A 15,508-nucleotide genomic window follows, 5' to 3' on the forward strand; every position below is an offset into this window, starting at 1 on the left:
TACAATTTTAATACTATCGGTTATTAAGTCAATATGAATTACTAGGTCACCCTACAATTTCTAATGTCCAGTCTTTTTTATTGTAGGCATATAACAAACAAACAAACCACACACACACACACACACACACACACACACACATATATATATATATACATACCATTATATACATATATATATATACTTTTCATTAAATTTGGCATAAGTGGCAATAGCCTAATTTAATTTCAATAAATATTTAATCGCAAAAAGTGCTTGCTCCGCCGGGATTCGAACCCGGATCTCTCATTTGCCGGGTGATGTATGTGCGTAATGGTAGCACATTTACCAAGTACTTTTTGTGTTTCAATGTTTTTTGAAATTTAAATAAATTTGTATATATATATGATATAAAATAATCATATATATATATATATATATGATTATTTTATTTCTATACACACATATATATATATGTATATAAATAAAATAATCATAAACTCATAAGTTTTTACCTAAATATAGTCGTTCTATATCAATAAACTTTGTTGTTTAGCTTAGTAGACTTAAATCAGTACACCAAATTTTAAATATAAAGATTATTAATTTTGTAACCATTATATCTACTTAAATATTACTTTTTAACGCTATTCTTCGTAAATATTGGTGGTACAATTACCTTTAGAAAAACAAATAAAATAATTACGAACAGCTCCACGGCGAACGGTTGTTATTGAATCTTTAAAGTTCAACATTTCAAGTTAAACTTAAAAGTAATTTGTATAGAAATAATTTTATAATAGTCGCGGAAAGTACAGAGATCCACAGTACATACAATTAAATAGGCCATGATTAACTTTAATTTTTAAGTAGACTGTATATGTAAGACGACAGGTATATGTACAGGTTTTTATCCAGGTGTAAGGAACTAGTTGCGATTATCTCCACAGAACAATTAAACTTTGGCCTATTTTATATTTAAGTGCTTATAGAAACTTTCTACACGACGAACTTTGCCCATTGACTAATTAACGTCTTTAATAGTGTTATTATTTCAGCCTCTCGGCGATATCAACACTCACTGCCAGCATGATCTTTACGATGGCCCGACTCTCAACAACAGGAGGTCAGGAGGTCTAAGCATGACAGGTGGTCCTACAAAACTAGTCGTCACAAACCTGGACTATGGAGTATTAAGTTCAGACATACAGGTAAAAGAAAGTATAATGATCACACTTAACTAAAAATTTATTAAAATTAGGGTACATGTATAATTTTCCGTCAAATTTAATTATTTAAGGGCTAGGTAAAGTACTCTTTGGTATATTTTGGTACATGAGACATTTCAGTGACAATACGTTTCTCGAAAGAGTTAAAATAGGGGTTGCAAATTGAAAATTTATATTGATTCCCCTCTGGCCCCTTTGAAAAAGAGGGGGAATTATTTTTTATCCTCAAAAACGTCCAAAAGAGTATTTTATTAGATATGATGAAGCTTGTACATTGATATCTCAATCTGTTTGGGAAAATAACCAAGCGTAGTAGGACCTAGTTTTCAACCTGTATGCATAAAGTATAATACCTTTAAAATATTATACTCAGTACATTCTGAACCGAAACTACAGTTTTTTACAATTAATTATTATGGTGGATTTACAGGAAGTTTAAATATATATATATATATATATATATATATATATATATATATATATATATATTTGCAAATGTTTGTAGTTATCCTTTTAAAATAGTGAAATATTCTAATAGTGTTGTATCTTTTTTGTTTTTTCCAGGTTATCGTTTCAAAAGTTGGTCCTGTATGTTAAAAGAAATACCCTATGTATGGAGGATTTAGATTTTTCTCCTTCTCCTTTAATATTTTAAAATGTTCACTAGTAACACATTAACTAAATAATATTTATTTTTACAGAATTTAAAAATTATATGAGGCAAATAACTATCTAACAGCAAATTTAGTCAATTACTTTCTAACTTTCTAAATGTATTTCAATAACATAGTTATTTTGTGCCAACGGATTGTGTATTTATCCTATATACTTCCTCTGCCTTAAAGTTGTAGTATTCATAATCATCAATGTTTTATCCTATTAGGAATATATTTTATGCTCTATATTTACAGGTCGCCCAATGCATATTGAATTGACTACCTCTGATGTTGTGGTTGCAATGCAGCAAGCCAACCGAGTCAGCGAAGGCTTCACCCGCAGGCCTAGTGCTGGAGGTTTTAGCCACGGAGTTATTGGAAGAGGTGAGTAATGTTGGTATTAAAAATGGTTTTACTTTTAATTTCTGCTTTTCCGTACCAATACGATGAGACAGGTTTCCGTATCATTTGCTCTGTTGAGAACGCCTTATTTTGCAACCAAATAAACTTTAGTAGGCCTATTAGTTATATGTAAAACTATATGTTATGCAGTTTAAGAAATAAAAAGTTTTACAAATAAATTGAGAAAGAATTTTTGAAGTTTTTAAAAGTACTCGACTAACTAATTGGTTTTCTACTGTCATTATAGGAACATTTAAGGAATATATAAACAAAATTCATAGAAATATATGTACTTGTTTTAAGAAACAAAATTGGAAGCCTCAATAATAGTTTTTCACTCAAACTTTAGAAAGATGAAAGAGACTTTTCTTAAAATGCCCAAATTTAGCCTGGAGTAATACGAGTCTTCTTTTAATCTTCTTTAATGTATGTCACGGCTATGTTTAGTAGAACGCAATGGAAGTTCATGAAATTGTAAAATAAAGTTAGGCGACCTTTTACGAACACTTCCTGTGATTTAATTCAATAAAAAATTTATTATAAGTTTAATAAATAGTACAATTATAAAAACGTTCATTGTAGTTGATTCCAATTTCATCCACAGCAGTTCGCTCATGTTTAATATTTCCCATTGTAGGTTTCAGAAGAAATGTTCGAGGCGAGGGAAGAGGTTACGGACAAGCAGCTAAAAACAAAGTCCCAACTGCTGCAGAGTTAGATGCAGAATTAGATGCGTACATCAGCCAAAGAAAGTAGTGTAGCCTGAACGTGAATGAAGTGTAAATAATGTCTATAGAACATGTTTGTAAAAATTATAGATCTTTTACAAATTTAGTCGATTCATATGTTCTTAATGATAAAGACAGATGTATTTTTTTAAATCTTGTTCATTAAATATATGTAGACTTATTATTATTTGAATTGACTATTTGTAAATTTTATTTAAAAGAAAGGATATTTTCTTATTTTGTACGTAGGATTTGTATATATATGTAGATTATATACATATGTATTGTATTGTATAGATTATGTAGATATATATCTACATAATCTTTGTTACTATAATTAATTGATAATGGAACATGTTCATCTGTTTAGATCTTTAATTTCCCAAACAAAGTTGTTCAGTGTTCTGTGTTGTGATTTGAAAGTCATATTCTAGTAATTGTGGGTAGACTTACACGCTTTTAGCTGTCAAATTAAAGCCGACTTGTAGGCCTGCAATATAATAAAAATGTGGTAACCTGTTGGTCGATGTGACAACTTGTAATTTGTTTTTAGTTACACATTTTTTAGTTACAAGTATTACACTTGTAAGCTCTAAGTGTAAATTTTTTATATTACAGTAGTGTTTGTACAAATAAACTAGTTATATTGCTAATCCACTTCAAAATTAGCATTAGAAATTACGTTGAGCTATAGGCCTACGTAATATTTATATATTATTTGATAAAAAACAAACATTCTGGTTAAACACATGTCTATTATATCTCTTTAATATGTATTAAGTAATTTGCCTTTGCAATATTTTATTGGTACCTGTAGGATTTATGTATGTATATATTGAACATTACCCAATATGTTAAATATCTGTAATTCAGCATTTGTGCATTTACACACCAAACATGAACATATATATATATATATATATCTTAGTTTATTTTAGACCATATTTGTTTATCAATTGTTTTGACAAAGAAATGTATCAGCATAGTCTTTTATTAATTTACAATATATTATTTGTAAAAGATAGGAGTATCAATTTTTAAATTTTTAAGTAATAAAAAAGCTATTCCATAAACTATGTCGTTTTCTTTGAACCCTAAGTATAATTTACTTAATATGTGAACAATTTATAATATTAGGACATTTTCAAATTAACAACACTTTTCTTTAAATACTACCAGTTCTTAAATAGTTTCAACAAATGTAAACATTATTTATTTATTTTGAGAATATGATCACTTCATATTTTTACCTTAGTAATATATTGTACATATAGCTTTAGTAACGGACGTATGCCAAGCCGTTCCAGTTGTGACACCGTTACATAGAGTTGCCGACAGAAGTAGAGTAATCTTGACTAACAGTTTCAATACATTGAAACGCCATCTTCACATTGTTACGTCTCGTTGCGTACATCCGATATTACTTTTTGCAATGTGAATAAGTTTAAATAACATATTGGCTAGTAATAAGTTGTTAAAATTATAACAATTAAAAAAGTAGGAATTAAAATATTGAAATGGAATCTTCAGTTTATTTTTGGGTTCAATATTATAAACTAAACAAGTATGGCATACTGAAACTATTAAAAAACAGTTGGATCAAGAATTTAATGAATAATATTGATATTAATATTAACTTAATACAGAAACAATATTACATCGTTGGTTTTAATATCAGATAACAAAATTACAGATCACTAAAATTACTAAACCCTTGTTATTAAATGTTATAAAATGCTTTATATGAATAAAATATCCAGCGATAGAAGTTAAGATTGTAAGGAGGAGATTAGCAAGTTAGCCAGATTACACTAATTCCATTATATTCAATCGTGGTTATCTTATTATTCTAACTATCACATTGTACCAGTACTTGTCTAGGCTGTCACTTTTTTACAGGATTGCCAGTGAAACATTTAGTTTTCCGTTATAACGTTCTGTAACCAGTTCTGAAGTATTGTGACAAGACAGTTCCATTTCCTTATCATCCGGAAGATATCTCCAAAAATATTTTATCTGAAGACATTACATTGTATATGAATCTTCATTTCTACACGTCTATACATAGGATTTGACTTAGCATCATTGAAGCCCACACTAGCTAGCGTAATATACTTCCTCTTTTATTTGCTGGATTAATGTAAACTTTTAACAAACGTAACGAAAGAATTACTAGGCTGGCTGTTCTTTAGAGTACAGATCTACCTTTGATCAAGTGAACATTAATTACTTCCCGAGGAAGGTTTATTTTCTGGGTGGTTTATACGTTACAGTCGAACCTACACTGGCTGCAGAAAGTGCTGCAAATGCTGAGATATTGGGTCTAAGCTTAGATTGATAGGCCTACAGGGAGGATGTCTGTTGGAGTTGGTGTAGCTCCCTATGTGATTTAGTCGGCTGCTGGGTTAGACATAAGATCGTGTCACGTTTGCCAGCTTTGAATGTAGATGTTGGTACAAAGCTTGCTTTCTAAGGAGACAGGATGACAGAAATATAATTCCTAACAACCTTTATTGTGGATCCCGACAAGGTGTGGCCCCTACCTCTTACCTTACATGTTGATTACTCTGTCACTCAGCAAATGCAAAATATTCTAGGACTATGTACAATGAGAGGTTTTCTGATTCTTGGTATAAAAATAAAAACCACAAGTTTAAGGTTTCTAGAGCCTTAATATTAAGTATAATTACATAATGGATGGTTCAAAACACGATTTGGAAGGTTTTATAACTGCTGGTAAGGAAGAGTAAAATTGAGGATTGGATAAGTAGCTATGAACTGGTAGTAATTAGTAGACAACTAATGAGTTTGAAAAGGAAGATTTGCCATTATATATATTTTATTACGTTTCTTGTAGATTTTTAATACAATATACAATTATTAAATCTGTAAAATTTAAAAACTAGTATGATTAAATCATTGGTTTTACACATATTGCCCAAAAAGGCATGCGACTAAAACACTGAATGTGATACATGGGGTCTATGAGTTTCTAATGTGCTATAATAATTTCATAATTGTTCAATATTTATTTGAATTAATTACTTATATGAATTAAGTAATTCATATAAGTAACACACATATGAATTTAAGTTTTCTTAAATTGAAAAGAATGTTAAAAGACTTAAGAAACTGGTTGAGTTTTAATTTTTCTTCCAAATCCCCATTGTAAATTTTTTTTGTAAAAACGTTAAGGAAAATAAACTAATACACAGATGGCAACGGATACCAATGTTCTATCTATTATAACCCCTACTCATTCTGGCGGTGTCAAATTGAAATTACATTAACTGTCATTGGTGTGTTGGTCCATTTATTTTTTAAGGATCATTTTTATCTACTTAAAAAAATTACGCCAGTTACTTGTACATTGCTAAATTGACTCTTAGTTGTTATACTAAACATGTTGTGTTGTCGTTGTAAACACTTTTATAAAGTTACGATGAAGTGAAATATTAGATATATACCCTAAGCCTAGCATTGGTTATAGATTTTATCTGTATATCTTGTTGTGTAGTTTATACGGAGAGGGAATTGGTCATTACCATTTATATTGCGTAACTTATATTGCTGGTAGCAAATAAATCACGTTGTCGAAGGCCGTGTGTCTAAACTTGAATAGAAATCATGATTATTTGAACAGAACACATACTTTATATATTAAAACGATTGATTGAAACACGTATTGAAAAATAAAAGGATGCTCTTTTCAACTGAAATACCAAATGAATATACAGATACAACACCGTTTCGAAGGATATGTTAAAAAATGCTACTTGTTTAATTGAAAGGTTTTATTGAAAGGCGAAAATGTTCAAACTGGTCAGGGGCTGTTGGTCGGCATCGAGGAACGATAAGCAATAACGGTAGTTTTAGTATATATGATCATTTATCATAAAGATTTTAGCTACCAGTGGCAGATTAAAAATTAAATACTTTTTAAAGGCAGTTTTCAAACGTCTTACATTATTCACCGTATTTTATAATTGTATTGACGATTTTTCTACAGGCAAGAAAGAAAATTCTTATTTAACAAAGCTAGATATAAGTATTTTAATTTAAAAAGATAATTTTAAACTCCAACTAGTTATATACATTGTTCACTGTTTCAAAGCTTATAATTGTAAACAGAATGTGGAAGTTTTAATGAAACATATGGTTGGGTTGTCTTAAAACAATGTTTGCACAGAACGTAGGGCCCATTTCATTTTAGAATCTCTTTTAAAGTAGGCCCTTATAGTATTATATGAAATATAAATTTCATTTTCTATTTTCCTGATTTTTCCGTAAGCTTTTAGTATAATTAATTAGTTTTTCTCCTCTTTGGCTTGGAAACGATTTAAACAAATCAGACGTCATTATAATTGGTTAAAATGACTTCGGGTCACAAATTTTGTAACGAACCCGAAATTGTATATACATTTTGGATACTTTTATGTCTTCTAAATTAAGAATTGAGATTTTATGGTTTAAAAATCATGCGCTGTATCCTTTAAACCCATTTTTTAATTTCTAGTCTCTCCCTGAGTGAAGTAATAATGTAAACTTGTAATGTAATGTAATGTATGTAATATATTTAACATAGTAATAAAATAAATTACTTATCCCATTAGTGAAAATCCGTTAGTTGTAATTGGGAATTAAATACTTCATTATGATTACTTGTGGTTTTTAACTAAATAATTAACACTACACTTTGCGGAAAGGAAAGAGACTCAGTAAGTGTGGGGATTTCCAACATAAGGTCTAGGTCGGGGTAGAGGTGTCCCTCATAATAACGTCGGTAGCCGCCAATACAATTTATGACAGGCGGCTTTGACTTTGTCTATTCAACTTCCCTGTTACCTGACCAATGCACTAATGATCACAACAACGATCCAAGATGATTCACTGTCGAAAATTCAACGACCTGTCTGCCCTTCGGTCTGCGAAAGCTATTTCTGGCCACCTTACTTCTTTGTATAAGAAACGGGAGATGAGTTGAATTATGTATTTTGTTCTAGTGTCTTCCTGGAATAATCTTATTTTTTCGACCATTAGTCATTTTTCACCACTGTTTACGCTTTGACAAAACTACCGTAAGAAGATGAAAAGAGTACTGTCTACTAATTCACTGGTATTGTCAACTATTACTACAATTTATGTTGTGTTTATATTATTTAAAATAAATACATTTTGAAGACTCATATTCAACGTTTACAGATACAGGAGTTGGAAAGCTAACTACAAACTAACTAGTAGAATTGCGATAACGGGAGTTATTTCAATTTAGCTAGTTTGATTCTCTGTTTATGCATATAAAGTAATGAATTACTAAGTGACTTTTAGGTTTATAAAAATAACAACGAGAAAGGTTCTAGTATTGGCGAATTTAAACAATACTGCTATTTTAAACATTAATGTCATACATTTGTGACCCAAATACATATTACGCAAAGCAGGTTCAATAGTACTGCTTTTTTCGTGTGTAATTTTAATTTTTAGGAATACTTAAACATGATTGTTTTTTGAATATTACTTTAATATTATTATTTTTCGGATAATACTTTGTAATATAATGAAAAAGCAGTATCTTATGATTCCACACTGCCTTAATTAATTTATTAATATATTTATATTTAAAACATCAAACGTTTTACGAAAATAAAGGTACAAAGCAATTCTATACATATTTTTATCTACAGAGTCAGCAATAGAAATTACATGTCTCTCTATGGCCATATCTTTCCCTCTAGCTGGTAAAAAACCCATATTGATTTCTTGAAATTAAACCTCTCTCGGTTAAGTATAAAAGTAGTTTCCTCTTCACTTATGATTCAAATAATTTAGCAATGGTGCTAATCAGAGATATAGACTAATTCGAGGATACGTTCTCTCTGCATCCAGACTTGAAAACAGGCACAACTGTGGCAATTCTTAACCGGTCCGGAAATACCCCCCGTTGTAATGACTTCATATAAGATCATATAAGAGCGGTAAAAATATTGTTACATTTTTCTTTATTGTAATACTATTTATCCCGTCTAACCCACTACTATGTTACTTTTCATATTTTTTAAAGCCTCAAGTACTTCATTGTTAGACTTATACTAAATTTATTTAAATATATTTCATAATCTGTATAATGTTCAAAGAAAACATCACTGCCGAAGTCATTACTCTTGAACTCTTGGACGTCATTTACAAAATACTCATTAAAAGTATTGGCAACAATAAACGCATTATCTTCAGATACGTGAAGCACTGTGCCATTTATTCTTATCATATCTAATGTTGCTTTCCTGGACCTTATAACTTTTTTTATCACACTAAAATATTTTTTTTATCCCCATGGCAGTCCCCTATCAAAGATGAATAACACTTCCTCTTCGTTTAACTAATCTGCTTTGTTACAACCTTTGATAAATGTTTATATTCTGAATTTAAATATAAATTACTTCTATCTATCGCATACATTTTATTTTTTCTCTTTATCAAACGTAGTAAGTTATCATTTACGCAATCACATCTTTTCCTATTTTTACTGTTTACCACTATAAGGCTACTGGAATTATTATGTCAATAATTATATATTTTATAAAATATTTTTACACATTCATTTACATCTATAGTATTATATACATTACTCCAATCAGCTAACAATAATTGCCTTTGTAATATATTATAGTCTAGTACCCTATTATACCCAGAACAATAACCTTTACACTGTGCGCCTTTATATATTATTACGTTATACTAACAAGTAATGCGCAATGATCAGTGATTTCTATGTCATTTACATTGCATTTTATAAATAATTCTCTCAAATTTCTTATTAAAATGTGTGGTCCAGTGAAGAGACAGACGTATTTACAATTATACTAGGAACCTTACCTGGTTTTCAAATCCATAGGAACTTAATAAATTCTAACTGTCATTCCCTGAATCATTATAACGTACAGTACATACATTAAAATCTCCAATAATAATCATAGGATCTCTAGTAATCTCTAATACTTAGAAATTCACATTTAAATTTATTATAATGAAATTAACACTGGCGGTAGATACCATAGACAGCAAGCATATCTGTTGCAATCATGTTGTGGGGATAGGACAGGACAGAGACCACGTAGATTGCAACTCCATCGGCAGCGTTATCAGGCCTGTTCTATAGGACGATGTTCAAAAGCATGTCAAAACCTGGAAGTTAATACCGGTTATCCTCTCCAGACTTGATCCACACCTCTGCTAAAATTGTTAGTGCATATCTGACATTAGCCACTTATAAAGAGTATTCAGCGTATTCAAATAGCTAAAAAATTGAACATCGAATTAAAGTTGCCCAAAAATTAATAACTTATGAAAATTGTTATAAATTTGTTGCAGTTTGTTACTCTTTATTGACTAGAGCGCACTTCCTGGTGAACATTATAGCCTCTGCTTTAACATAAGCTTTAATTTCTATTCGTCACTACATTCTCAATTAGTGATGGGACAGCAAAATTCAACAACCCTGCAGTCGATCGAATATGTTTTAATCAATTGATTATTCCTCTGAGGCGAAAACCCTATCCTATCTCCCATTGAGCTAGAGAAAAAATTCAGTCTATTAGCCAATGTTGAATAATTTCTTGCAGTTAAATAAGTACCAAGTAAAAAGTTACTTGTGCGTCTACTGTAGAAAAACAATAAATTTACTAATATTGGCAATTTTTTATTTAGAAATACAGTAGTCCCTAAATAGAAGTAATATTTATAGTTACATTGATTTAGATCAAACTTAGATAAAAACTACATTAACTTTCTTTCATATTAAGTATATACTCATGTTTATAGTTATTGTTTGAACTGTAACTATCTATCTACTAACACACCGAAGGTGCTGCCGAAGCCCGCGCTGATGGCCGGAGGCACTCGTCTCATTTCGATAACAAGTAATTAATTTGTTGCTCGAAATTAAGAAAAACATTGTTCATTTTGATCAAAATTCTGCTCTTATCAGTATTATTTTTTCATTTACGTTTGCAAAGATGGCGGCGCAACCGATGACGTCATCGCGAGGTTGAATCATGGTCACAAAAGGTCACGTGACACTAGACGTGGATGTAGAACATGGAGATATTACTGAATAGTTATTTAATTTTTTATATTCTAGAACTTCGTTATTTCTCATTTCCACCCGATCAAACCTTATAATTTTTTTGTTCTATAGGACGATTCCAATAAGTTAATAACGCAAAACTCGTATTTTTCCGCTCCGGCCGTTAATATAATAATTACAATTTTTTTAACCATTAGGTCTACTTACATATTTCTTGTTAAAGCTATTCTTCGTAAATAAGGGTGGTACACTTACCTTTAAAAAACCAAATAAAATAATTACGAACTGCTCCACGGCGAACGGTGGTTATTAAAATTTTTATGTTCAAAATTTCAAGTAAAACTTTAAAGTAATCTGTATAGAAATAATTTTATAATACTGGCGGAAAGTACAGAGATCCACAGTACGTACAATTAAATAGGCCTTTTAATTATTGTTAAGTACTGTATATGTAAAACGACCCAGGTGTAAGAAACTAGTTGCGGTTACCTCCACAGAACAATTCAACTTTGGCCTATTTTATATTATAGAAACTTTTTACACGACGAACTTTGCCAATTGACTAATTCACGTCTTTAATATTGTAATTATTTTAGCCTCTCGGCGATATCAACACTCGCTGCCAGCATGATCTCTATGATGGCCCGGCTCTCAACAACAGGAGGAGATTAGAAGGTCTAAGCATGGCAGGAGGTCCTACAAAACTAGTCGTCTCCAACCTGGACTATGGAGTATTAAGTTCAGACATACAGGTAAGAGAAAATATAATGATCACACCCAACCAAAAATGTATTCAAATTAAGGTACATGTATAATTTTACGTCAAATTTCATTATTTAAGAGATATGTAAATTACTCTTTAGTATATTTTGGTACATGAGAGATTTCTGTGTCAATAATTTTCTTGAACTCTTATCAAAGTAATTGAGTTATAGTATATTTATCTAAATCTTTTTACTTTAAAAAATTTTAATTTAAGTGATGATACGCGTGGAAATGTTCCTAACGTAATAATGTGTGAAATCATCATGTTACCTATTAAAATAATTTTTTTCACTTTTTGGAGGGTAAAGGTATTTTTGCCCCCCTTTTAAAGGCGTTAGAGGGGGGCATTTAATATTTTTAAACTGTAGCTCCTATCTTATGCCATGTCATACAAAAGGTATATATTTAAAAGAAACAGAATGACACAAAGAAAACATCTCTGTGCCGTTATTTGCAAAGGTTATTGGCAAATACAGCAAAAACATAATCTCTTAGCATAATTTTAATGTTTTGTGCACATCAAACAATACGAAGGTGATATCTTTTTGTAAGTCTTTGACGGATTCAGCTTACTCATTTACGTATTATATAATATTTCAAGTGTACATATTTTTATTAGCAGTTGTATTTTTCTAGATGAAATTACAATGTAAGCGATTATTTGTCCTTAACTTTTTTTAGGATCGTTGTAAGAATATTTTACTGATAGGTTAACCCCTTCTACTACCTTTTGAAAAGGAGGTAAAATATTTTTTTTCTTATCCTAAAAAATCACAAAAGTAAATTTATAAGTACAGTAAAAGTTGTACATTAATATCTCAATTCGTTTGGAATACATTCAGATATAACCAGACTTTATCTACACCCTTAGATATAAAGGGTTTGTTTGCTCATAAATTTTTTCTATGATCGTCAAAGAGATGTTTTGTTAGTTTCACTATATTTGTTTTGAAGTTATTTTTAAAATTACGTGTTACAACAATGGGGTTGGAAATTGAAAATTTATATTGATTCCCCTCTGGGCCCCCTTTGAAAAAAGAGGAAGAAATATTGTTATCATCAAAAACGTTCAAAAGAGTATTTTATTAGCTATGATGAAGATTGTACATTGATATCTCAATCCGTTTGCAAAATAACCAAGCGTATTAGGACCCAGTTTTCACCCAGTATGCAAAAAGTTGATATATTAATTTATTATTTATTACCCTTTAATATATTATTTTAAGTATGTTTCGAACCGAAACCACAGTTTTTGATAATTATTATAGTGGATTCACAGGAAGTGTTTTTATATATATATATATATATATATATATATATATATATATATATATATATATATAACACTTCCTGTGAATCCACTATATTAATTATCAAAAACTGTGGTTTTATATATATATAAAAATATATAAAACTGTGGTTTTATATATATATATATATATTTTTTTTTCTGCAAATGTATGTGGTTATCATTTATAATAGTGTAATATCTTTTTTCCAGGTGATCTTCTCAAAAGTTGGTCCTATACACAGTGCAACGGTGAACTATGAAAAGTCTGGTTGCTCCATGGGCTCGGCTTACGTCGTATTTGAGCGAAAAGCAGACGCTGTCAGGGCTATGAAACTGTACAACAGGGTTACTTTAGATGGTGAGTTCAGTATGTATAACAGTTAGTTTCTTGTTACAATGAATTGCTAATGAAAGGAAAAGAAGTGAATTGCTTGTCATCGTTATGTTAAAAGAAATACCCTATGTCTGGGGGATTTAGATTTATCCTCCTTCTCCTTTTACATTTTTGAATGTGCACTAGTAACACAGTAACTAAATTATATTTTTTTACGTAACTTAAAAATTATATGAGGTAAACATCTATCTAGCAGCAAATTTAGTAAATTACTTTCTAAATGTGTTTGAATAGTTATTTTGTGCCAAAATGGAGTGTGTATTTATCTTGATACTTCCTCTGCCTTTAAGTTGTGGTATTCATAACCATCTAATGTTTTATCCTATTATTAATGTAATTATGCTGTATATTTACAGGTCGCCCAATGCATATTGAACTGACTACCTCTGATGTTAAGGTTACGATGCAGCAAGCCAACCGAGTCAGCGAATGCTTCAACCGCAGGCCTAGTGCTGAAGGTTTTCGCCACGGAATTACTGGAAGAGGTGAGTAACGTTGGTATTAAAACTTTAATGCAGTTTAGGATATAACAAGTTTTAGAAATAAATTTAGAAAGAGTATAAGTTGATGTTTTTAAAAGTACTAGAATAACTAATTGGTTTTCTACTGTCATGATAGGAACATTTATAAACATTCACGGGATTAGATGTACTTGTCTGAAGAAACAAAGTAGGAAGCCAAATTAATAGTCTACCACTCAACTTCTGTAACAGGCATACTTCTAAAAAAATCTTTTTATTATTGACTAGTGTGAACGTTACATGTTTGTCACTATGTTTCACAGTACTTTTATCTGTTTAAAGGTCCACCAGACGACTCTCATAATGACGTAATGTTTACTTATGAATCCAAATGATATGCAGTTGTTTAAGGAAAATATAAAAACATTTTTCTAAGGAGCAACAGTTTTTCGTTGTCTTAAACATTCAAATCAGCTGTGTTTAGTAATAGACAAAAATTGGTTTTTTGTGAATTAGTAAACAAATTGTCAGTATTTTCCTTAGCTAATTTTTTGCGCCGTTGAAACATTGCAAGTCTTTCCCCCCCACACACCATCACTCACTCTCTCTCTCACTCTCACTCTCTCTCTCTCTCTCTCTCTCTCTCTCTCTATCTATCTATCTTTATCTCTATCTATCTCCCCCTCTTCCGTTCTAGCGGTCTCTTACTTTATATATTACATAATTAAAATTGTTGTTCTGTTTAAGAAAATATACATGTTTACACCCAAACCTTAGAAATAAGAAAGAGACTTCTTAAAACTACCAAATTAGCCTGGAGCAATCCGATTCACTGTTCCCAGAGGACAATGGAAACAAAATTATTAACTCGTGTTAATAGGTTCTTGTACTAATTGAGTTTAGGTTATTAACTTTTCTTTCATAATTCGCAACTTTATCTTCTTTAATGTATGTCAAGTTCATTTTAGCAGAAGGCAATGGAATGAATCAGTTCTAATAAACGAGTTCTGAAAGTTCATGAAATTCTAAAATAAAGTTAGGGGACCTTTTACAAACACTTTCTGTGATTTCATATAATTAAAAATTTATATAAGTAAACTAAATAGTAAAATATTATAAAACTTACATTGAAGTTAATTCTAATTACATCCATAGCAGTTCGCTCATGTTTCATATATCCTGTTGTAGGTTTCAGAAGAAACGGTCGAGGCGGCAGAAGAGGTGACGGGGCGAACAGTGAAAAACAAAGTCCCAACTGCTGCAGAGTTAGATGTAGAATTAGATGCGTACATCAGCGAAAGAAAGTAGTGTAACCTGAACGTGAATGAAGTGTAAAATTGTATATATAACAAGTTTGTAAAAAGTATAGATAAATTAAAAATTTAGTCGATTGATGTGATCTTAATGATGTTTTTTATCTTGTTCATGAAATATGTTCAAATTTATTATTATTTTAATTCACTATAAGTAAATTTTATTTCAAAGAAAATATGTTTTCTTATTTTGTACTTAGGATTTGT

At 30.3% G+C, this 15,508-nt stretch overlaps 2 protein-coding genes across 2 annotated transcripts; both read left to right on the forward strand.

Annotated features, from left to right (window-relative positions):
- Positions 1–1,037: 1,037 nt before the first annotated feature.
- Positions 1,038–11,749, forward strand: LOC124370586 (THO complex subunit 4-like; the record flags this gene model as incomplete). The annotated part of the gene is made up of 4 exons (XM_046828881.1): positions 1,038–1,200; positions 2,120–2,248; positions 2,904–3,018; positions 11,674–11,749. Coding segments are annotated over 4 exons (483 nt in total), but the record flags the coding sequence as incomplete, so codon positions are not given.
- An 11-nt stretch (positions 11,750–11,760) lies between these two features.
- LOC124370585 (THO complex subunit 4-like) lies at positions 11,761–15,296 on the forward strand. The gene is made up of 4 exons (XM_046828879.1): positions 11,761–11,829; positions 13,344–13,491; positions 13,884–14,012; positions 15,184–15,296. Exons 1-4 carry the CDS (start codon positions 11,761–11,763, stop codon positions 15,294–15,296), a joined length of 459 nt encoding a protein of 152 aa, XP_046684835.1.
- Positions 15,297–15,508: the final 212 nt, after the last annotated feature.

The sequence above is a fragment of the Homalodisca vitripennis genome, unplaced genomic scaffold, assembly GCF_021130785.1.
Source record: "Homalodisca vitripennis isolate AUS2020 unplaced genomic scaffold, UT_GWSS_2.1 ScUCBcl_349;HRSCAF=2148, whole genome shotgun sequence".
In the NCBI taxonomy this organism is placed as follows: domain Eukaryota; kingdom Metazoa; phylum Arthropoda; class Insecta; order Hemiptera; family Cicadellidae; genus Homalodisca; species Homalodisca vitripennis.

What these genes read in the sequence shown, in the direction of transcription:
- LOC124370585 (XM_046828879.1), top strand. Translation starts at nt 11,761, where the DNA reads ATGGCAGGAGGTCCTACAAAACTAGTCGTCTCCAACCTGGACTATGGA. An exon ending in TATTAAGTTCAGACATACAG is followed by an intron (nt 11,830 to 13,343) that starts GTAAGAGAAAAT and finishes TCTTTTTTCCAG; the next exon opens with GTGATCTTCTCAAAAGTTGG. An exon ending in CAACAGGGTTACTTTAGATG is followed by an intron (nt 13,492 to 13,883) that starts GTGAGTTCAGTA and finishes GTATATTTACAG; the next exon opens with GTCGCCCAATGCATATTGAA.